The 24,860-nt window shown below is 42.1% G+C and overlaps 1 protein-coding gene across 1 annotated transcript in view; it reads right to left on the reverse strand.

Annotated features, from left to right (window-relative positions):
* The window catches only part of CACHD1 (cache domain containing 1), a 207,939-nt gene that overhangs the window by 17,024 nt on the left and 166,055 nt on the right, over positions 1 to 24,860 (reverse strand). The window contains exons 10-19 of the mRNA XM_047727145.1: positions 22,715 to 22,864; positions 21,612 to 21,735; positions 20,463 to 20,580; positions 15,747 to 15,915; positions 11,303 to 11,445; positions 10,441 to 10,622; positions 9,440 to 9,550; positions 3,717 to 3,839; positions 2,338 to 2,437; positions 2,129 to 2,245 (exon numbers count right to left, since the gene is read on the reverse strand). Of these exons, the coding sequence (XP_047583101.1) occupies positions 2,129 to 2,245; positions 2,338 to 2,437; positions 3,717 to 3,839; positions 9,440 to 9,550; positions 10,441 to 10,622; positions 11,303 to 11,445; positions 15,747 to 15,915; positions 20,463 to 20,580; positions 21,612 to 21,735; positions 22,715 to 22,864 (1,337 nt within the window). The remainder of the gene's footprint in view (positions 1 to 2,128; positions 2,246 to 2,337; positions 2,438 to 3,716; positions 3,840 to 9,439; positions 9,551 to 10,440; positions 10,623 to 11,302; positions 11,446 to 15,746; positions 15,916 to 20,462; positions 20,581 to 21,611; positions 21,736 to 22,714; positions 22,865 to 24,860) is intronic.

Genomic DNA, 24,860 nt, shown 5'->3' on the forward strand with positions numbered 1-24,860 from the left:
GATTCAGCCCTGCCGTGGTGAAAACAACCCTTCAACCACCTGCTGAAAATAGCTTACAATAAAACTTCATTTCTGACTACAAAAGTAATAGAGAGTTACTGCTGAAAGTTGGAAAAATACAATTTTTCCTTAATACCAGAGATCATTCTCAATTCCCATTTAACCGTTGTGTATATATTCTTTTATCTACGCTTCTACAGATACAATTTTTATAGCTGTGTTGTAATCTTTTTTTAAAAACACATTACAATGTATCGTAATGTGAAAGCAAGTGCAAGAAACAATGAAAGACAACTTTTGGGTAAGGAATAGTTTAAAATGCATTCAAGGGCAAACCTAATCCACCAGAAAACGTGCATTCCTGCTCCACCTTGGATAACAAACCTCTGTTTTTCTAGAACAATAAAATTTAAAAACCAGACTCATTAACAGTCCAGTTTCCTGCCTCTGGGATATGAAATAATATTTAAACAGAATAGTTAAATAACTAAAACAAGCATCCATCTCTTCATTCTATGACAAGAAAAATGTGATTGCTCCCTGACATGCCCAATCGGTCTACCATACAGAAAACCAAAGATTCTAGAGCAGCACGGTGAGGCTGAGTATGGCCCTCTTTTTCTGCATGTGTATCAAACGTAGCAGGCCAACTACGTGATCCCATGCTCGTTTCCACGCCAGTTATCCCCTCTACGCGCACGGTGAGGCAAAGCCGAACTTGGAGAATTGTGGCACCAAATAGATTTTTAGAGGTCTAGGTGAATTTTCCCCTGCCTGGAAGATGCCCGCCCCTACTATATCAGCAATCATACAGGCCTATCATCCTGTTAGCTCAACTAGCCAGAAAGGCCCCAGTTCCATTTTGGAATAACTTGAGCTGTTAAGAAATTACTCTAATTCATCTTCCACTAAAATTTTGCGTTTCTGAACAATTTCTCCCAGAGTAGCCTGGCTTTGTCTGCTGCAGGCTCAGGAAGTCACTGCACCAATGGTAGAAGATACAAAGAGGAAATCAGACTTCCTTAGAACCACTACTTACCTGGCAGCTCCCTTCTCATCGCACTCAAGTGTGTCAACATCTCCTTTAAGGAGCGTGTTCCTTAGAATGGGATGAAGTCTAAACATAGTCATCATGAGTTCCGTTACTCTGATAGCACTATCCCACTGACCTGTTCATTTTTTTTTTTTAAAGATTTTATTTATTCATTTGTCACAGACAGAGACCACAAGTAGGCAGAGAGGCAGGCAGAGAGAGAGGAGGAAGCAGGCCCCCAGCCGAGCAGAGAGCTGGATGTGGGGCTCGATCCCAGGACCCCGAGATCATGACCCAACCTGAAGGCAAAGGCTTTAACCCACTGAGCCACCCAGGCGCCCTGTTCATTTTTTAAACTCTCCTGTTCCCCAATTGTTTTTGAAACTGCTTTTTTGAGAGAAGATTTTCAAACAACCCAATGCATCTTTAAAATTTTTAATTACACATTTAATGATATAAATATTCTAAATAAGGAGCGTCCTTCTTGTGAATAACTTTTTGAATGTTGGTTCTGTCATTACCCATTTTAGTTCTTTCCCAGTTAAGATTATCTGCGAAGTAGTAAGAATATTCTTAAGATCTTTAACCATACCTAGGTAAGTCCGCAGTGATCTCAAATCAAATACTTAAGAGTGCTCTAAACTACAAAAACGAAGTTATTTTTAGATGATCTACATGGGAGTTCCCATCTAACTGGGTGGATGACCAAGAAATGACCTAATTTGGCCTTAGGAATTTAGGGAGGCTGCAGGATCTCGAGAAGACAGGAAGAGGGAACACATGGAGCCACACATATTTACATAAGAGTGTGGGAACAGAGTGCAGCAGACATTTCAAAGCGTTTCAGCTGGGTGAGTCTTTAAACAAACAAAATCAAAACAAAACACCGAGTGCGAGACCTTAAAACATTCACTTCCCCACTCTGGGCTTTATACCCTGTACTGGTCAACCTGGAGAGCTGGACTGAGGTCCAGTCCTATCGTTCGGTAATTCTCAGGCAATGCAACAGCCAGAAGTCCTATTCGGATACTAACCAGGACTCCGTTTCCTATTCCGCGGTGGGATGGGATGTGAGAACACAAGGGATCAACTTACCACAAGGCTCGTGTTGAATTTATAAAACCTCTGGACTGTTCTGTCACTGAAGCTGTTGCACAGGTTTTTCTTTACAAAGTTGGGGTGGTTCAGGATGTCGTTTGCTACCAAGGGCTCCTAGCAAGGTCAAGCAGACAGAAGACACAAGCCATGTAATTAGTGAACCACAGGCTATAGGAGCATGGAGCTCTAGGCTTTGCAACAAGTACCTTGTGGGTAATATGCTGTTGTTCCACAGGGGCGTGTCCTTTGGGATCAATGAGGGTTGGATGTGCCACCAGATAACCCCGGTCCTCCATTATAAAGCACCTGTGCCGAGAACAAGGGACATCCCTCAGGAACACACACTTTCGACCCTCTCAGCATTTATCTTGCTAATCCCGAAACAAATTGCATTTATCTCAGTAAAAAGTCACTGAAACGAATTCACTGAAGATCAGCTGCAGGAAGGTAGACAGATACGTTATTATTATTATTACTTTTTTTAATGGGCTCCACGCAGGGTGTGGAGCCCAGAGTGGGGCTTGAACTCATGATCCTGAGATCAAGACCTGAGCTGAGGTCAAGAGTCAGACACTTCAGGGACTGAACCACCCAGGCGCCCCAATGGACACATTATTCTTGAGCTGACAGATTATCCCGTATATTGTTGATGGTAACAAAGTTACACTTGACTCTGAGGCTACCCACTTAGCTCTTACAGAATGTGTCCACTTAGTCTCAGGCAGATGGACTCAAAAATTTTTTGCAAGGGTAAGTGGCTAGTTTATTCTTCCTTCAGAGGACGGAGACTCTGAAGGATGTGTCCTTGGGCATTTATAGGCAAAAAATTTAAGTAAGCCATACAATTTCTTCTTTTGATGATAAATATATGTAAAATACAACCTTCAGGGACATACAAAAATATATTTGATGGAAACACGAAATAAGCAAAGCCAGAAGTGCTCTAATCAAGACTACGTGCTGCTCTATTTTACCCAGCAAGGGTCGTAACACTGTGCGATGGACCCCGCATTTCCCTATGAAGGGCCAATGAAATTTAGCAGCGATACGAAGCAGCGTCCACGAGAGTGAAGAAAAAGCTGTTTTAAAAAGTGGCCTACATTAAATCCAGGAAATACCCTGGCTTTGATCAGACACGTTCTTTTGAAATCAGGAGGTGAAGACTTTTTTAGTTCCATGAGCCTCTTTCTGGGGAAATGTAAAAGGGAACAGTCCCAGTGCCTGAAATTCCCATAAAGACTTTGGCGTAATAACTAAGTTAACATCAAAAGTACCCTCTGGGCTTTCTAGCACCCATGATCTGGGAAACCTCTAATTATTGACTCAGAGAGAAACAAGAGCTTTCAGAGAATTCTGTGCCACAGTCATTCTCCTTATTATGAGACAAGTGTGTTTGTCTCAATCAAATGCCAGGCATCTTAGGAAAATGAAAGAACAAAAACCTTCATAATTGAACACCCAGGCCATGGACTGAATTTCTGGTCTTGACCATGACAATGTGGTTGCCATTCAACTAGAGATATTGGACATCATTTTCTTTGTATTTTGCAGCTTGACAGGAAAATGGTGTCCCTGAAGGGCTTACCGTATTTTGTTGCCACCATCTTGGTTACACACTGGTAGTAAGTCCATAAGAACCTTGTAGAAGTATCTAAGTGTGAAGTCGATGCCCATCACAGCCACAGTATGCCCGGAAGATAGCTGAGTACTTCACGTGAAAAAGATCAGTGAGAACAAGAGGCACGTCTTAGTTAAAGGTAAAAGTTATGTTCGATCATAAGGACACTGTATGGTATTAGAAATACATGCCTACTGTTCCTCCACATTTTTCACCCCTATAGAAATGACCAACTAAATGACTGACTTAGCACAATATGGAGATTTGCTGAGAGAAAAACTTAAGGTTAAAGGTAGAATTTTCTAGTAAGACCAGCCCAAAACATGGGCAGCTGTGGACTAACCCTGACTCTACATGTTCAGCGGCTGGACTATTCTTCGACAAGACTATGGGAGTGGCAGGAAGAGGCATCAGCAGGAGACAGGACACAGGACTACTCTGGTTCCTCCCAACAAGGGACCTGCAGACAACAAGGAGCCTGAGTGATCCCTTAATGACTGCCCTCATTTTATTGATAAGGACACTGGGATCTCATACAGGTTAACTGACTAGTGTAACCTCATACAAAACTCTGTGAAGAACTAGGTCTCATCTTCTTTCTAGGACACTAAGGTTGGCTCTACTCAAAACACAGCTCTGATTCTAGAACGAAACTCACCTGGTTCACAGGCCAGTTTCTTCTCCAATCTAAAATGCTACCTTCAGAAAGACAAGCACCAAAGAGGATAAAGTTGGGTAGTACCACATGGTGTCTGCTAACCTTTTCGCTGAGGAATCAAGCCCAGATCTGGGGTCAAATCCCGGCTCCTTTTGGTTTCCATGTGTGTAGCTCCTGGGAGGCTATGTAACCTCCCCAAGACCCAGTTTTCTGATGTGAAAATGGGGAGAGTAGTATCTACCTCACAAGGCTGTCATCGATCTTAAATGAACCAGTGTGTTTACCGGGCTTTAGCAAGCTACCTAACCTATGCAAAATGTGTAAACTTCTATGTAAAAAGAAGTTACTCTAAAGAAAACCAACCAGGGCTTAAAGCTCAGACCCAGACAGAGAGTCAACTTACTGTTCTTCCAGAGAAAAGCTAGCTGCATCAGAAGCATGCGCTTCTCACCTGGAACCTTGGTTCCTTCTAATCTACAATCACAGGCATTTGGAAAGGTTTGGGTTATTTGGCCAGTGAGCTCCTGGACCTTTGTGGCTAGGAATGTGTAGGATTTACCCAACGTGGGACATTACAGGGGCCCATCATTACTATCAACCACCTGCCTGATTTCTTATAAAGTACCGACAGAAAAGTGGGGCTCTTATAGATGAAAATCTTAAAAATAGTAATTGGGATGCTCAAAAGAAACTTCCCAAAGGAAAATAATCTTTTGGAAAATCAAAACTTGGGACTGAAATTAGCTTCATTATGTAGACAACTGTCCCCTTCTAGTTACTGTCAACATTGATACTAACTTACATCATTCCCAACCTTCACTCCCTGTCCCCTAACCCCCAACAAAAAACCCCTGAAAACCACTAGAAGGGACCTTGACCACAGTGAAATTTCTGCCAGAGCTTTGCTGTCAAAATTGTTTGGCAGGAAATGAATGAGGACCATGTTGTGGGATTATCTCTGAAAGGTTATTTCCTCAATAAGAGCTTTCTATTGTTCTGCTTGATTTAGTTCACTTAGCATAATCCCCTCTAGTTCCATCCATGTCCTTGCAAGTGGTAGGTATTCATCCCTTCTGATGGCTGAGTAATATTCCAAACAGGGAAAGACAATTATCATATGGTTTCACTCATATGTGGAACAGAAGGAATAGCGTGGAGGGGAAGGGAGGGAAAACTCAATGGGAAGAAATCAGAGAGGGAGACAACCAGGAGAGACTCCAGACTTGGGGAAACAAACTGAGGGTTGCTGGAAGGAAGGGCATAGGGGGATGGGATAACTGGGTGATGGGCCTTAAGGAGGGCATGGAATGTGATGAGCACTGGGTGTTATATGCAACTAATGAATTGATGAACATTAAATCACTATTACATGCTGGCTAACTGAACATATAAAAAAAAAAAAAAAAAAGCTTTCTGTTGTTACTGAAGCCACTTAAACTCTACCACAGCAGAAATCCAAGACTTGGTTACCCTACATGGGATTTGTGTTTTGTAGCAAATAATGTTTTACTGAAGTATCAGTCCAAAGAAGTCTAAACCTCTCTTACTTGTCCAGGAAAGAGTGAGGCGTCTAAACAGCGGGCGCCATTATGATAATATTTACTGAGCGTTCACAATTTATAGGTGCTCTGGTGGGCATCTGAATACATCATTTCAATTGCTTCTCACAAAAACTTTATGAGGCATTATCATTTCCAGAACACTGAAGCTTGGACACGTTAAGTATTTGGCCAAAGTCACACAGTGACTAACTAGTGGAAGCAAGAATGTAAGCTCAGGGTCTTCAACTTCAGAGCTTACGCTCCTAACCAGTATGGTCTACTGCTTCCTTAAAGATGAAGGACATTTAAGAGTTTCCAAGCCATTTTACATGACCTGTTCAATTTCCTGTGACAATGTCAGGAAGGAATTAGAGTTCCCATTTTATAAAGGGAAAATCACGCTTAGAATGGCTGAAAGACTTAAACAAGATTGACCACCTTTTACTTACGATCGAGACACCAGTTCTGGCTCTTCCTACAATACGAGAGTGGACTTGGTGAAAAATGCAACTCGGGTTTTTCTGGGACAAGTTAATTTTGTTTCTAAACTTCCCCTGTGTAACTGCCATCTGCTCCAATGTGCTCAACACGCTGAAGGAAAAGCTTGCGTATTCCCCATGTAAGCCTAGCGTTCATATTTTTACCTGCATTTTGAAAATGTACAGTTACCATAGCAACTCATAAAGAATACCACAGAAAAATCAAACCAAGCCTACATTTCAAGGTACAAAGGACCTCGCTGTTTGTAGCACTTCTGTGAGATTTTCGCTGCCCAAGACTCATCTGACCAGTCCCTTAATCACTGATTGTACTTCATCATCTCTGTTAGCATTAACATTCTCCACACAATGCACACCTAGATTCTCAGGCTATTAATAATGCTCATGGAGGAATCCCAAGGCAGTTACTAGGATAAGTGAATGCTGCGTTAGAAAAGCCCCTTCCCAAGGTATCAGCGATCACTTCTGAAAACCAAAGCTGAATGAGAGGGCTTCGTAACCTGCTGAACACTAGCTTAAGTTCTCTTTTCTGACCTATTAAAATACCAGAGGTTTAAAGCAGAAATAGCATGATAGTAAAAGTCACTGTCACTTATTTGGGACTCAACACTGTCAAGCACAGTGCCAAACACTGCACAGGCATCATCTGTAATTCTCATTATTTTATCAGTTCAACACAGGCATCATCACCTTGTTTCATCAATGAGGCTTTGAGAACTCATGGAACATAGTCATAATACAGGTATTTAACATTTATCAAACCCTTACCATGTGCCAGGCATCCCTCTAAGAGCTTCACGTGTATTATGTAACGTAATCCCTAATCATTTGAGACAGGCCCTAATATCCTTCCTTCAAGGGTGAGGGAACCAAGACAAAACGAAATTCGTTCACAGTCACAGAAGCAGCAAATGGCAAATATACTTTTTCAGAGTAGGAACACATCTTAGGAGGAGGTCAGGTTCTCAGGTTGGTACATGAGACCAAAATACTGGGAGGTGCTTGAGAAAAGCACCTCTGCACAGGCCGTCTAGCAACGCATCCATTAAAGCCACAGCTGCTCTGGTTGACAACCAGAAGGGGAGGCTGACTTGCATTCTAAACTCTGCTGAGCAAAAAACCACAGCTCTCAATAATAAAATCACGATCAGCTCTGAGGCAAATGTTCAAATGATCGAGTCCATGGGACTGAATACTGATCAAGGCAAGAGCAGATCCTTATTCCCGGAACACAGTCTCAGCAACTGGTGGACAGAATCCGGGACTGCAGTGGCTGATTCTCACTCTTGTTCAAGTCAAACAGCTGTACAGGTGAAGCACACTGAAGAAAGCAGCCACATGGGAAGGGAAGGGAAGGGAAGGGAAGGGAAGGGAAGGGAAGGGAAGGGAAGGGAAGGGAAGGGAAGGGAAGGGAAGGGAAAGGAAGGGAAGGGAAGGGAGGGTTTTTCTAACTTGAAATCCCTTATCGCCATCATGCTTCTTTTGGGCTGACACCAGAAATATTTATAAATCAGCTAAATGAAGCTTCTCCCACCTATTCCAATTTTAACAACAACATATACACAAATGTAAAGTGTGTTAAAATCTGCACACCTCCCTGTGGCCACGCCCTCCCCATGTCCCCCCCCCCCCGCCGCCCCCTGCCCCACGAGAAGTACCATATGGAAGGAAAAGATAATAGCACTTGCTAACGAGTGCCAGGTGGCACAGCGTGACAGAGCCAATACCAAGTAAGACACACAGGTAGCCATTCTCTTCCTGCCCCCGCACCCCCAAGATCAGAAGCCCAGGGCTGGCCCACTGTCATTGTCATCAAAGACCAAGGTGGCTACCTTCTCCTCAAAGAAACCACCTTTGTTTACTTCTTCCCAACCCATGAGACTACATGGGAGAGATGTCAAGTCTCACTACGCAGACAATAGGAGATGCATGCCTGACAGATGGTCTGTTAATGAGAACACTGCGGAAGTTCTGTTCTAATTGAGTATTTACTTGTTTATATGTGACAGAGCCGTACAGATCCCAGGCCCTGCAAAGCAATCACCATTTGGCTGGCGGCAGGCCCCTGCTTTCCAGGGAGACACAGGTCATGATATTGAAATTCCAACACACTAGTGCTTCCCAGTTCTTGCCCCCAATGAACTTGCATTAGAAGAATTCTCCTGAATGTCAATCATTTGATATATAATGAGCACCAGTGAACAGCATAAAGTTAAACAAGAAAAAATCTGTCTCCTGTAAGTTTTAAGGCATCATTACAGGCCCCAGCCAAAATATGGGCTTTCTTGGTTGCCAGAGAGAAACACCTCTTTGTATAATGAAGGCATTAAAAAAACATATGTGACTTGTGTTTCTACCCAACGTTTCACTGCCATTTGTTGCTTAAATACTGAAACCTCCAAGGCCTGAAATATAAAGCACCCAAAATATATTTACAGTGATACTGACATTTAATAGCATTCTTGGAAAATCAATTTGCAAAATGCCTTTTTAGTTTTCAAGAGACAGTATAAGGACAGTGACAATAACTACAAACTCTGATATTCTAAAAAGTTAGACCAAAATAAAAGAGGTAATAACACGGGGAAATCGATACTGTTTTTTTTCTTCACTGAACAGGCTCCTCTGCTTAGGAAAATGCTCTCTGGTAGTAACTGTCAGGATCTTGTTGGGGTTTCCTCAACTGGTGAAGAGTGGTATTTCTACAACTGCCCTACTGAATCTAACATCTCTTTTCTTCTTCATGAGAAGAAGGCCAAGAGCTTTTCATTTACTCAACCATATGATAACCTTGTGAGGTAGATATTATCCCCATTTCACAGAGGACGGGAGGAAGCTCAGGGAATCCAAAAATGACACAGCTAGAGAAGATATTCAGACTCCAGACTGCCTCCCATCAAAGGTCATGTCATTAATCCTTGGGTGTCTACTGGACTTCCAAATTCTCAAAATATCCTTGATATGCGTAAAAAAGGACTAAGAAATTATTACCTGGATGAATGGATTGTGTGACTGATGGTTACCACATAGCCAGCTCCTCCAACATCTAAGTAAGGGCCAGTCAGAGAAATCAAACCTGGATTAGCTACTGCATGGAGATACCTGACGGAGACAAGAGAAAGTCATGTTGTTTTAGGGTATGAAAAACTCCTCTGTAAATGTCAAAGAGAAGTGAACCTTTAACTCTAAAAAACATTTATCATGAATTGTGCCTACGTTACATTAGAGCTCAAAAGGATTCCAATCTCTTCTCTGTGACTGTAGCAGGACAGGAGGTCAAAAAAATCTGAAATTCTTCTGTAAGAGACACTCAACTCACTATAATTTGAGCTTCTTAAGATCTATAGTATAGATGTTTTAGACCTGATATAAAAAGAAATCAATAAATGAAGTAGAAACAAATAGAATTTGGCCCATGAAACTGCCCCCTGGATTGGTACGGACAGTACAAATGAGAGCCAACTCACAAGTGACTCAGTTACTAAGCAGCATGAGACCAGAAATCCTGTTTTTGTGCCCAAGTTGCCCCCGTTCTAGACCCCCTGACTAGCTTTTGTTTTTGAAAATATGAGTAAAAATAATGCACAGAGGTAAAAAGAAAAAAAAAAAGGATTTATACTTGTTTACTCTTCATAGGTCATAGAAGAGCTGTAACTTGATGCCATCGTCATGTGCAGGGACGTTAAATATCCCCACTACGGGCAAACTGCACGCAAGGCAGGACTCACAAAAATGCTAGGAATTGAAATGGCCAAGTAACAAAACATTTCAGTCTCAAAATTTCAATGAAGAGATAAAAACGTTGTCAAGAGAGGAAACCCACAAAGCTGTTGTTAATACTGCATTAAAAAAAAAAAGACTCAAAATATGTTTTCACTGCTATGAAAGCATCTGCTTTACTGTGTCTGCCTGAAGTTGCTTTATTGTATGTGCTTATCATGTCTCTTCAGGATTTGGGGGAACCTTTGATAATGGAAGCCCCTAAAACTCACCATTGTCTCCTTGTGGGATCAAATGCTTTGTCCATGAGGGAACCAGGATAAATTCTAAGGACGCCATTGGGCGTTGCTATGTAACGGCGGACAATGTATGTGTTCAGGCTACTCATTTCCATCTGTGTCATCCATTCATCTGTGACGTGGCTGGTGGCCATTACTTCATTCCTGACAGAGAACTGGGAAACAAAGGAAGACATAGCAGGGATCCTTTAAGATGCACATGAAAAGAGAGTGGGCTGCTGGCAGGGCTTCCCAAAGCTCTCTTGCAGAGAAGCCAAGCCCAATTACTTCTCAAAAATCTTTCCACAGCAGACGGATACAGCCAAACTTGGTGAAAACAAAAGCTTACTGAAACACAGTCAGGGATGTGTGATTTACTCAGTTGTTCATCCTAGCGAGGCTTTCTGTGTTTAAGAGGAAGGATCCTATAGTGAAGCATTACACACATACATGTACACACACGTGCACACGTACATGCACACGCACCCTGCTACACCTCTGCTCCTTAAACTTCATCATGTTTATCTCAACAGACCATGGGGGCACTTTACTTCTTTCCCCTGGGAAAAACGGGGTTGGGAAAGTTCCATTGATCTCTCAATCACACCCCCCTACCTAGAAAACCCCTAGTGCATCCGAGGCCTGAAAGAGATTCATCTGGCCCACAGGGCTTCTTAATCCGCCAGAAGGGTCAGCGCCAACCAGCCTCCTGGGGGCCACACGCTGCCTTTCGTGCTCTCCAGCTGAGAGGCACAGACCCAGGGCTGGGCTTCCTACTTCAAAGGTTCCCCGCCAGCGCCCCCTCCCAGGCCTGTGGAGGGGCACCCCAGAAGTAGGGCCCTGGGCCAGCACTCACTTTGAGCCCTGGGTTAGCAATGAGACGGGTGTTGTCGCTAAGATAGGCCGTGTAGTGCTCCACCATGCGCTTTGTCTCCGGCTGGCTGAGGTGTTCGTAGGGAGAGGAAAAGCTGCCGGCGGACAGCATGACGGTTGGACTTTCTGAAAGAGAAGCAAACAAAGCAGGTCTGAGAACACCGAGACTTCATCTTGGGCCCAAAAAAAGGCATCAGGAAGGCTCTGCCATTCTGTTAGCCTTGGTGGCTTAAAGTCTTCCGTAAGGGAAGCGAAAGACTTGACACTAGCAGGCATGAAGAAGGAAACAACCCTCATTCTCTCCCTTCAGGGAGTTTCTAGTCATGAGTGAACCAAAGAGACAAACGTACAAATAAACTCATGTGCTTAAAATATCTTAGATCTACATATGCTATCTCACACTTCTTGGGGTCAAGGAGGCAGCACAGGGCCATGGAGCCACACTGGTTGAATCTGGGCTCCACCGTTTCCTGTCCACGTGATGCTGGATAAATTGTAAATACATGTGATGCTTTTGTCATCTGCAGAGTCAGAAATTATGGCACCAAACTCACAGTTACGGGGAGAAGTACATCAGTTACTTTATGCAAAGCCAATGAGTCAAGAAATGGAAAGCACGTAGGGCGGTGCTTGGCACATGACAAATGTCTTGTGAGTGGTAACTATTACTCATATTGGTACTGATATTTCAAAAGAAGGAAAAATGGAATGGTGGAGTCAAGGCAAAAATTAAAAAAAAAAATTATTCTTTCAGACAGGAATAGCCAAACTTGACATAAACAAAACTTTATAGGCCTAGAATAGTTACTGTATATATAATTCGATTGCTGGCTCAATCTAAGAGGAAAGCCCAGTTCTCTATCTAAGACATAAATCTTCATGATGAATTACATTATGAAACAAAACACTCCATCTCTGTCTGTGAAATTTCTCCCTGTCCAATTCTGTAGTTTCGAAAGCTTTTGGAAAGCCCGGTCTACGATTCTGTATCTAATGTCATTTAAATCTACAGGTCATTTTTCACTCCATTGTTAGTTCTCACTCATAGTGCCTTAGTTCCTGGTGGCCTGGCTATCTCTGACCGTATAGGACATTGTACTTAAAAAGGAATCCGTACAGAAGAGTAAGGTCCTAAATAGGATGGGGGAAGTCCTTTCTCTAGAAAGCACTGTTATTTGATTCTGCCGGGCACCAAACCCCAGGATGAGGCAGGGTGGTAAGGTGGAGGCTGTTCTCAGTGAGACAATGGAACGCTGGCCTCCTTGCTGCAGTGTGGGACTTTGATATTCAACTAGTCCATGACTAGTTCCTGTGTGAGGTCCCTTAGACCACTCAGGTGAACAGGCATCCCAAATGAAGGACTTTTTCAGTTGCAATCACACACCTACCCTAAAGATGGTAGTTCTTTAGGATCTCTGCTAAAAGACGTGTGTGCGGTGAGTGAAAGGGAGGGTTTTCGCGTGTTAGCCTCCACATTGCGGGGGCCATGGATTTGAATGCTGCCTCTCCTCCCAGCCCCAAGAAGCTACGAGCTTATTTCCCAGCTCTTTAACTTAACAGTTTGATTTCCCAGTTTTGTCTTCTGGATTGGTAATTAAGTGCATTGCAAACGTGGCTTTACATACAGTCTTTCTTCTCTCGTTTCTTATATCCTCCTGGACTTTGGTCTAGTTCCTAGCTATCATGTTAGTTTTGCTACTTTTCAGAAAGATTTTTTTTTTTCCCCCACGTTTCCATCCATTTTCGGTTGTCCTCAGTAGGATAGGACAGAATTACGTAGTCTGCCATTATCAGAAGAAAGTGCTTCCAGTGATGCTATGTCTGATTTAATTCTCATGATACCATGTGGGACAGCCGGGGAGATTAGTATATAGTCCTATCAAGGAGAAGAAAACCAGAAGCTTAAAAGGTTTGGTTGCCTAGGAGCGTGCTATGGATTCATGTGCATATGCTCATGGGGCCTTCTGGGCCAAGATGCACCAGACAGAGAGGACTGTCCCCCTCAAAGAGCTTAGGAACCAGTTGGGAGAATAGAAATTTTTAAAAAGAGGAAAATAACCAAAAAGAGAGCAATACAATAATGTAATAAATGTCAAAAGGCAATCCATAAAACTTTCAGGGACAAAGGAGTAGGGCCAGAGGTTCAGGGGAGACACACTTTGGGAGTGGGCCTTTCTTGTACCGACAGAGACTGGGCATTTCAGCAAAGGCTGCTGCAGTGACTTGGATCGAGGGAGAGAAGAACCAAGACACAGGACCCAAAGCTTTGTGTCTAGGAGGTAGACACATAAAGCTATACTCATACATGTATACTTAACCGCACAGGACAATTAGTTAAAAAATTCATCTTTGTGCACCGAGACAGACAACGCCCCTCCTTCAGCTCTCCTGCTGGCGCTCCGACGAAGATTCAACACCTCACCTCCAAATCCCCATCGTCGATGAACTTAGACAGACACCACTTATTTGCCATCATCTCCCTTCTTTTTCGTTCCCTTTCCATTATAGTTTAAGTAGCTTACTTCGTTTTTGATTGCCAACTGATACTAAACTATCCTTGATGACCCCTTCAGGGGTCCTGAGGAGGTTCTACTGCAAAGGTGAAGTTGGGTGGTATAACGGAAGGATTGTCTGGTGAAGTCAAACCCTGGCCTACCGTCTGTCAGTGTGATCTAGAATTAATCCGTTCGTCCCATGTTAAGTCTCTGAGTTGATAAACTCTACGTTTTATGAGCCTCTCTCTGACACAGCACCGCCCAACTAGAATATGAAGCAATCCTCAAGTGTAATATAAAATTTTCCAGGAGCCACATTCAATAAAAACAGGTTAAATTAATTTTCCTAGTGTATTTTATGAAATCCAATATTACCAAAACATCGCTTCACATAAAAATTAAGTATTCTACATTTGAAGTAAATCTCAACTTGGACTAGCCACATTTCGAGGGCTCCACAGCCACAGTAACGGCTACCATTATGGAACAGTGTAGCAGGAAGGGATTGTGCAAAGGAGATTAAAAAAAAAAAATCTAAGCTTGAGCTTTTTTCTCATCCAGGAATATTACTGCACTTTTCGATCTCAAATTTCAAAAACAGTGACCTCATCTTTGTCAGTGGTTGTGTTGACCTTGTTCCCACAGCATTTGAGAAAATCATGCCAATCTTGTTGGCTATTCAGTATTTCTTCAAAATATGAATTAAAGGGTACACATGCTCTTTTGTGTAAAAGCAAAAGACAAAACCTCAAAACCTAAATGAAAACCAAAGAAAATGTAAAAGGCTACCTTTTCTGACCGACCTCTCTGGCCTTCCTCAAGTTGTCTATGTTGCTCGAACGTGCCATAGGAGAGACGACTCAGTCTGGCCTGCTCTCCTGATCTCAAAACCAGACAGAAACTCTATAGGATGGAATTTAAAAGATGGAACCCGAACACAAGGGCTCTGTGTGGCATCTAGGGACTGGGGACTGCCATCCTTGATCCTCTTCCTGCCTGTGCCCCTTTTACTCAGCTTGCCTGTGGTCTAATGAGTCTTAGTTTTTTGAACCCGAAGGATTCTCAACAGTGAAAAAGAGAATGTCTGTTTTGTAGTAATAGGAGTACCACACAAATGCCCAGGATGTGCCTGGCACGTGGTGGCATGTGATAAGAGAGGTGGCCCCTTGGCACGGGAGGAACCTTGCTACTACTACTTGACCTATTACTACCTCTGTAATAGGTCAACTCAAATGATGAAAGCAAAGTACATGGTACCTACACATGTCGACTCCCTTTCCCTTCCTTTGAATTATTTGTCTATTTCCTAAGCCCTTTTTGAAGACAGGGACCTGTGGTAGACACAGATATGTGGTATCGGAATGCTACCCTCGGACCCCCTTTACTATTTCTCCAACCTTTTAACCCCTAGCCCTGTATTCCTTTATCTCCGTCTCTCTGTGCTTGCCTCTAATGGGTCATACTGGGTCATACTCCTAAAACCTCTCTGCCTAGCGTTAGCAGAGAGCTGAAAGATACAAAGGGATATGAAAGTCCGGCTCCCTCTCTCGAGCCTGGGCAACCTCTGCAGTGTCATTTACACTCCAAAGCCCCCATACAGGAATAGGCTGAGGCTGGAACTTCACCTAAGATCAGGCTCTTGCTTGCTTTCTCCTTGGTTATCCTATTTCCCTCCCTTCTTCCCCTGTTTCTCCTTAGAGCCCATTCTGAAAAAATCAACACCCAAACCCCTCGTCTTGTTATCTGCTGGAGAACCGGGTCCACGGCAAGGCCTCCCATCGTTTCCACATCTGTAGCCTCCTCCTGGCACTGCTGCCATTCAGTATCTGGGTTTTTGTGTGGTTCAGGTTGGTGTTTTAATTCAAACAGATATTTATAGTGAGGGGCTAGGAGTCAGCCCACGAAGGACACTGGAAAGAGCAGAGGCTTTACCTAGAGTGGCCAGCTGTTTGAAGTGAAGGCAAGCACTAGGTTGGCCCAGGAGGTCCAGCCGGTGGTACAGCAGCTTGCTGCTGGGGACAGTGTTGAGGTTCTTCAGTTGTTTGACAGGTATTTCCGGTTGTATCACCACAATACAGAGAATAAAGGAAGTGTCCTGTACCTGGAAAAGTCAATAAAAAATTTCTAACACAGAAAATAAAGGTTCCTAGGGATAGTGACTTTGCCTACATTATTTTCTGCTCTCTTGATCTCTGTCCCACATAGAAATATATTTGACAAGAGAGTGAAAGCCACGAAGATGGGGTGACAAACTATCTCTGGCAAAAGGTTACATTGTCTATTTTCTGTTTTCCTTTCTGATTAAGGGAAATGAATGTATGTAACAGAAAATCGTGGAGCTAATGAAGGGATTAGAATGGAGTCCCTCTGAAACAGCAACCCCACACCTCTTTTGCTTTCTTAGGTGAACAGATCCAAGCCGGAACATGGCAGAACACAGCGCTTACTTCTGCTTGGGTTTGAAATGCATTTTAAATTACAGAGTTGGTTTTGTAATGAGTATTCCGAGAACTGACTGTTTTGAAAGCCAATTATGAATATACACATGCAGCTCATACAGAATCTGGTTTATTCATGTATTCCTGACTAATGCTTTCTCCCTTCCTGGTTGGAGGTGAACAGGATCTCAGACTCATGAAAAATATGAATCCCAAGGCTCCCTCACAAAGCCTGCCTGACTTGTCATTTCAGACCACAGTAGGCAAACATGCTATAGCTTAGCCTAATTTATTAAACTCATATGTACAAACAGGAGTACTTCCAAGTTCACTTTGCTCTTAGAAACAGATGCTTAAACGAACTTATTGGGAAGAGTGTCCACCAAAGAATTAAAACAAAACAAAACAAAACAACAATAAAAAACAAGGCAACCTACTTAATTCTAGATCCTTAAATTAAAAATACAAAATAGCAGGGACACCTGAGTGGCTCAGTCAGTTAAACATCCACCTTCAGCTCAGTCCTGACCCTAGAGTCCTGGGATCGAGTCCATCACTGGGCTGCCGGGAGCCTGCTTCTCCCTCTGCCTGCCGCTCTCCCTGCTTGTGCTCTCTTTCTCTCTCTCTGACAAATAAATAAATAAAATCTTAAAAAAAAAAAAAGAAATACAACATAGCCAAACTTCTGTAAGTCCATTATATAAGGAGATGGACAGATCCTACTTAAGAGATGGTGGGTCAATGAAGGGAAAGGGTGATAACTAGCTAACTTAAAACTAAAGGACAGTGAGAACTAAAGCAGCCCAAAGGATTTACTTCATGATTAAGGAGAAATTTTTAAGTAGGCAGGTTAGAGTTAAGTGTAATTTAGGATTTATGAAGATGGTTGCAGAATCTTTTTCAACACAGGAGAAATGTGCATCTCTGTGGGATTGCTTTCAAGGACTGCTGTCAAGGATATTCAGTTAGATTAGCAAATTTAGTTCTTTCCCCCCCTGCCTTCTCCTCCATTAGAAAATGCTAGCATCCCATAGTGGCACTTAGGATTTCCCCTCTCCCCATCTCACATAGCCAATCCCTTTGTTCCTAGGAACCAAGAGAAAAAAACTTTGCCAGAGTGACCAGAATGTAATTGTAGAATAGGGGCTATTCTGTAGGAGAAAAACTAAAAGGTCCCCTAAGCATCTGAAAGCAATACTTCAGAAATAGTTCCTTACTGGAAAGGAAAACAGATTTCAATACAGGTCTTTTTATCATGTTCTTAGTTGGAAAAAAAAAAAAAGTATTTGCATTCAGGAACCAGAATATTTCTAGAAGGGCTCTCCATGATGGGGGAGTGTTTTTTTTTTTCCCCCCACTGATGGCCCATTGGGATTCATGTTTTGAAGTGAGCCCTGCCTGTGTCACACAGGAACACAGTAATACCTTCTGAAGTCAATCCTTTCTTCTGTGTCAGCGTGCAGCCTCCTCAAACGCTCAAAGATGGACTTGGGCTGCACAGTGACAGAGTAGTAATCTCTTAACGCTGCCAACATAATCTCTCACATTCTATTTAAATTAATTCAGTGAAATAATCCATCAGTATCTGCTGTATCTATGGACGCTAAGCAGTTTAAATAATCATTCTCAACATAAGCTGAATCTACTTGAATTATATTTAGTAGAAGAATCCATTTTATTCCTGAAGACAAGAGGAGTATCTGCTTCCCCACTTCTAAAAGTAACAAAAAAGAACTTAAAATTGTGTGTTCATATTTGCTGGGTAACCAGGCAAGCCTCTCTGTAACTTCTACCTCATTGTTTATTACCTCTTTAATTTTTCACTTAGTAGTGATGTTCTTGACAACTTTGGAGCTCTGAGAAGGCTAACTACATGATCATATCCATTTGGCTACACAGAATGGCCAGAATTTATCAAGACCACTGATGAAAATCTTAAGAAGATAATACTTCTTTCCAAAATGTTAATACTGGGTTTATTCACTGTGCAAAAAAGTGTTCGTATCTCCTTCTTTCTCTTTATTTTCTTAAGGATTTTATTTTTAAGCACTCTCCACACGTGGGGCTCAAACTCACAACCCTGAGATCAAGAGTTGCATACTACACCCACCAAATGAGCCGGCCAGGTGCCCCATCCTTAAGGGAGACATTTTCTTGGGATGCAACTGAGTTGCTTTCAATCAGAACATACTAGAGGTAAACAACCTCCAATTTCAAATTTAAAAATATTTTTCAATGAAATATTCTGGGGGTGTGGCTTACCCTTTCTGATACGAAAATTAATTCATCTTTATGTTAAAATGTATAAAAATAAGGGTAGATGAGGCAATCTTCTTTAAAAAAAAAATCCTGAAAATGAGCTGAACGAGTTTCAAAACAGACTGACCACTTTCAAATCTGTGTTACCAAACAATAAAAAAGATCAGTAGAATCAGGCTTGTAGATTGTGAATTTCTCAAAAGATTTCATTTATTATTTTGTTTGCTTGTTTCCCTTGTAGAAATCAATGTTGCTATAATGCTTTAAGAATGGAACAAGAAGGGGCGCCTGGGTGGCTCAGTGGGTTAAGCCGCTGCCTTCGGCTCAGGTCATGATCTCAGGGTCCTGGGATAGAGTCCCGCATCAGGCTCCCTGCTGAGCAGAGAGCCTGCTTCCCTCTCTCTCTCTCTCTCTGCCTGCAAAAGATTACTCTCTTTCCCGCTCCATCTGCACAACTCCCCACGCCCCCACACCAGCTCATGCTCTCTCTCTCCAATAAATAAACCTTAAAAAAAAAAGGAGTAAAAAAAAAAAAAAAAAAAAAAAAAGAATGGAACAAGAAGAAGAAGAAAAAAAAGAATGGAATAAGAAGGTCGGAGGAGAATCCTATCTACAGGCATGTTGGTTTCTTCGAATTCCTGTCATTTTTTGCCAGACACAGACACTGGATTGAGTGATCTATCCATATCCACCACTGGACTGGACGCTTTCTGGGGACAGAGAAAGTATCATTCCTCCTTATCCTTCTTAGCTCACTGGGAATGGTCAGTAAGTCATTCTTTTTTTTTTTTTTTTTTTTTAATTTGACAGAGAGAAATCACAAGTAGGCAGAGAGGCAAGCAGAGAGAGAGGAGGAAGCAGGCTCCACGCCGAGCGGAAAGCCCGATGTGGGGCTTGAACCCAGGACCTGGGATCATGACCTGAGCCGAAGGCAGCGGCTTAACCCACTGAGCCACCCAGGCGCCCCTCAGTAAGTCATTCTTAAAGGGATGACTATATAGATCCATTTGGAATCCATGGGTTAAACACCAGATATGGCCAAGGAAGGGAACATCTAATATGACTGTGTTTTAAATTTAGCAATTAAAATTGATGATAAAAAAATCAGTCTGCTCTGCTTTTGGCCAATTACAGTATGAAGGGCCCTGTAACAGCATTTCTTTTTAGCTGGGAAGAGGGCGTGAAGGGCAGCAACATGAATAATGTGGGCAGTGTGGGCTTGAACCTCTGACTCCTTGACACCTGCTATCTGAAAGAGACTCATTAAAGGACACCAAAGGAAGTGGGGCCACAGACGGTCACTTAACTGTCCATCTGCTGGTGGTGAATATGAATAATCCAGATTCTAATCTGAAAGTTTCTTTCCCTTGGAGAATGTCAAAAGAGGGCATTTATGCTTTCATATTTCCCTTTCAACCCCTAACTGCCACAATCTGAGTGTAAAATGATAAAAAAACAAAAAAACAAGAAACAAAAAAACAAAAACCACCACCACCACCACAACAACAAAAAATCACTTCACTGGATATAATCTAAAGGTATATTGATAGGAGGACTGTTCAGGGAAGTTTGGTCCATCAATGCAGTGCCACACCACCTAGCGAGTAAATGTGCATGCACAAGCCCAACTAGAGCTGCCTGTGTAGGAACAAAGAATGTTCTGGAAAGTGATAGAAGTGGCAGCTTCTGGGGAATGGCAGGTCAAGGGTAGGAGAGAGGGAAGGGTGAAGTTTACTTTTTCCTTGGGATCCTTTTATACAGTTTCACTTATGTCACATGAACGATGATTGGTTTTACCCATAAAATAGGAAATAAAACATTCTAGGGCATCTTCCTTTTCCCTATCACTTGAACACTGATTAGCAACGTGATCAGACCCAGGTGGCCCGGAATTCCCGCACAGACAGCCACGCGCTCCCCGGCTCCTCAGGCGAAGTGTCCCGCAACTCACCATCTTCCAGGCATAGCTCACATTGTAGGCCTCCTTTCCAGGGGCTCGAAGCTTGTTTATATGCCAAGACAGGGATGAGTTCACAGGGACTGTGATGATCTGACTGCCCAGAGGGAGGCTGCATTGGCAACAGAATGAAATACTTCAGGCAAAAGATAAAATTAAGCACTTAATTAAAGGCAGGGAAGAAGCTGTGAGTCAATGACCACCTCCTGATTTTGGAAAAGCAACGACGCTCATCACTTTTGAAAGAGATAATGTGAAATCTTCAATTTTGTAAAAGCATGATGTCAGCTCAGCACTAAAGTATTCCTTGCTCTCTTCCCCTGCTCCCCACCCCCCACCAAATTCTAATTCTTTCCAGAGACAAACTTCTCTGGACTCACTGTCATTAATTTACAACCAAGGAGCACAAAGACCCATTTCTCTATAGGTTACCATCTGCCAAAATAATGTATCACGGTTGGAAAAAATCCAATCTGTTTTTTGTTTCAAAAGAAAACGCTGTATATGATTGTGCTGTCAACGTGGAATGGACACTATTTTGCCAAGCTATTTTTTGGCACGCTGGAAAGCTGGTCCTCAACTTAACCTTTTATTTTGCCAACATTTTTCAATTTAGTACAATTGGAGTTTTTCTTAAATGAGGTAATATATATCCGATCTTACAATTAATGGCAATGTGAACACAGAATCTGATTTATAAGACATTTTTCCTAAGTAATAGTTTTAAGAGACCATTCCTGTTGTTATACAAAGTAAATAAAATTTTAGCTACCGTTTCTATGAAAAATTTACTGAGTATACTTTTAATAACATTAATTTATATACTTTTTAAAAAAGATTTTATTTATTTATTTGACAGAGAGAGAGAGAGAGAGAGAGAGGTAAGAGGGAACAGGAACAGAGGGAGTGGGAGAGGGAGAAGTAGGCTTCCTCGTGAGCATGGAGCCTGATGTGGGACTGGATCCCAGGACCCTGGGATCATGACCCAAGCTGAAGGCAGATGCTTAACAACTGAACCACCCAGGAGCCCCTAATTCATATACTTCTTTTATATCATATAATAAACACTAATATTTTACCTCAAAAGTTCCTATTTTTTTCAGGAAAAAACCCAAAATACTACAACTTTCACCTTTTCCTTACCTTAGGATATTTTGCCGAACCAACTCAAATTTTGGTATATTTTCATAATGAATGATGTCAGTATGAAGTGGGGGTTCTGATAGTAAATATGGCCTGGTAAGAGATGGGTGCATAAGTGTATACCCTGAAATAAGAGAACAAAAACACATGCTATGGGAAACATGCTGTAGGAAGTACAGATATCTAATATAAGTGCCCATCATACATTTGAAATGCGGGATATTCCATATGCAACATCTCAGGAAGTAACTCACCCGTCCAATAAAAATGGAACTTGTTTTATGTGTTCTTGCGTAAAACTCTTGAAATGTAGAAAGATGCCTTAAATCATGGAACAACTGTCTAATCAAGAATATCCTGGAGGTACTGGTCACTGGGTTTTGTTTTATAAAAATGTTCTAATCGATTACATAAACCTAATGCCAGTGAATATAAAGATAATGATATAGAAAAATAAACTCCAAAGGATCACATTCTGTGCCATTCAATCCTCAAGTCTAATTTCTTTTTTTTTTTAAAGATTTTTATTTTTTATTTTTTATTTATTTATTTGACACAGAGAGAGAACAAGCAGGCAGAGAGGCAGGTAGAGAGGGAGGAGGAAGCAGGCTCCCTGCTGAGCAGAGAGCCCGATGCGGGGCTCGATCCCAGGACCCTGATATCATGACCTGAGCCGAAGGCAGCGGCTTAACCCACTGAGCCACCCAGGCGCCCCCTCAAGTCTAATTTCTTGATGTTGAAGTAACTGTTACCTACTCCTTAGCACAAAACAGAAACAAAGGCGTTTTGTTTTGGTTTGTTTTTTAGAGAGAATCTTAAACATACTCCCTGCCTGCGTGGAGCTCCATCTCAGAACCCTGAGATCACGACCTGAGCCAAAATCAAGAATCGGATGTCGAAAGGACTGAGCCACCCAGGTGCCCCTAGAAACAAACGCCTCATGTTTAGATTCATTCTGCCATCTTTATGGTTTCCACTGCACAGTAATTTTCTATAAATATTCTAATTTTCCTAACTTTATTAGTATCAGAATATCTACAGATTATTTTCTTCAGGTTACAAAAAAGGTCATTCTTTCCCATGATTAATTGTTAGCAGATTACCTTTGTCATCTATGAGAAAAGTATAGGAAGCCAAAGAATCTTGGTAATACGTCACATCTTCAAGGATGTAAGCCAAGTTCACGTCCACGCCTACAATTCCCAGAAGTAGGTTTCCAAAATAACAGGGTTTACTTACAGTCATTATCAAACCTATGGGTTAAAAAACAAAACAATCCGAAGGATAGCAGAGAAGGCACTGGACAAAGGCTAGAGCTGTGCTCTAGTGAGTCATGAAGGCTACGATTGGCCATCTCAGTTCCGCTTGGAAGAGATGACCTGTGTGATCCAGGAGCCAACCCCTGCTTCTGCAGACAGCGTTATGTGAACAAGTCTGCGGGGCACAGGGAGTCTTTTGTGGGATTCGGATACCCCAGTTAATCTTGGAAACAACTTAGACATTTTCCACTATTTCTTCACCTAAGAGGACATGACATTCCAGATCGGTGCAAAACAGCAGCAGTACTTACATCATGATTCTGTTCCCTCAGCTGGGGAAGACCCAACAGAAGGTGAAAGACCATGGGACAAGGATGCTGAAAACTTGGGTTCTAGCCTCACTGTGCCCCTTTATGTACTGTACGTAAGACATGGGCATAACTCTGTGGAGCCCAGGTTTCCACATCTGCTTAAAGGACACAGTGGTAACTGCTTTACTGATTTTTAGGGGCAGATAGACAAAAAGAGATTATTCTACTACTATAATCTATCAGAAGACAAGATGAAGCGAAAAAAACCTGGGAAGGTAGAGAATCTAGTAAGATCTGACTGATTAAAACTCCAAGCAGCTCAAGGAGACACTAAGTTTCCAAAGAACTGTATTTTGAGTCACCTGGGTTGTAAGGTCCTCGACTTTTACCTAAAGGGCTAGACAGTAGATACTTTAGGCTTCCGGGCCAGTTTCAGTTGCACATACTTTAAATAAATTAAAAAAAAAAAAAAAGGCTTTGGAAATATAAATGGCATTCTCAGCTCACAGGCCATACAAAAACAGTAAGATAATCAGGACAGGGAAAAGCAAAGGCAAAGAAAATGTACAAGAGGAGAGAGCATGAGCAGCGGGGTCAGTGCGTGGCTCTGCGCATCCGGACCACTGGGCTCTCCTCCTGAGGTAAGGGGCGCCACCTCTCTGAATGACTCTCTTCATGCAGAGACAAAAAGAGCTCTAGCACCCCCAGCAGTGCCACAATCCTATGGTACTAAATAAAACCAGAAACAAAAAGATGGCTGGTTCCTCTCCATTTTACACTTGTATTTTCCTGCTCTCAACAGCAGGTTCACACCATAGTGGCGTATCAGAAAGCCGTTCTTCTATCAACTCCCAGGAAAGGGACAGGGATACTTAAAGATCCCTGCAAAGAACAGACTTCCACAGAGAAACGCATGTGAGGTCCACTCCAAGTATTACTGAACGTGCTAGGGTTGCAAAGGCCAGTGAAACATACCACTGGGCAGGAGGAAGTGTGTACAACACTGAAAAACTGTGAGAGTTATACCCAGTTATAAGTTCTGGGGATGTAAGATACAGCGTGGTGACCATAGTTCACAACACTGTATCATATATTTGAAAGAGGCTAAGAGTTCTTAAAAAGTTCTCATGACAAAAAAAAAATTTTTTTTTTTTTAACTATATGAGGTGATGAATGTTAACTAAGCTTACTGTGGTGATAACATCACAATATATACGTGTCATTATGTTGTACACCTAAAATGAATGCAATGTTTTATGTCAGTTATAAATCAGTGAAACAGGAAATAAGAAAAGTTGTACGCTCTCTATTATAATTTCAAATGCAATCTTCAGGCAGTCAACAGAAGGTTTCAGAAATGTACTTTAAGGAGGTTTTTGCTCAGGTATCCCTGGAAAAATGGGTTATAAATGATGGGAGGAATGCTCGAGGGCTGGTACACAGACAGAGGTCATGACCTACATGCCATGCTCCCCTGGACTTGTGTCTAAGATTAAAGCTGTTTTCATAGAGCAGTGAAATACAACAGAATGGCCTGTGAGCTGAGACCATACGCTCACTTCAGATTTCTTTGGCTATGTTGAGAATAAGCCTGAAAAAAAAAACCACAATCTTACTTCTCAATTATCAATTTGGATGGAAGACTCTTCATTCCACTGTGGCAAATAAAGTATGCTAAG

This window comes from Lutra lutra, chromosome 4, assembly GCF_902655055.1.
Source record: "Lutra lutra chromosome 4, mLutLut1.2, whole genome shotgun sequence".
NCBI classification, from domain to species: Eukaryota; Metazoa; Chordata; class Mammalia; order Carnivora; family Mustelidae; genus Lutra; species Lutra lutra.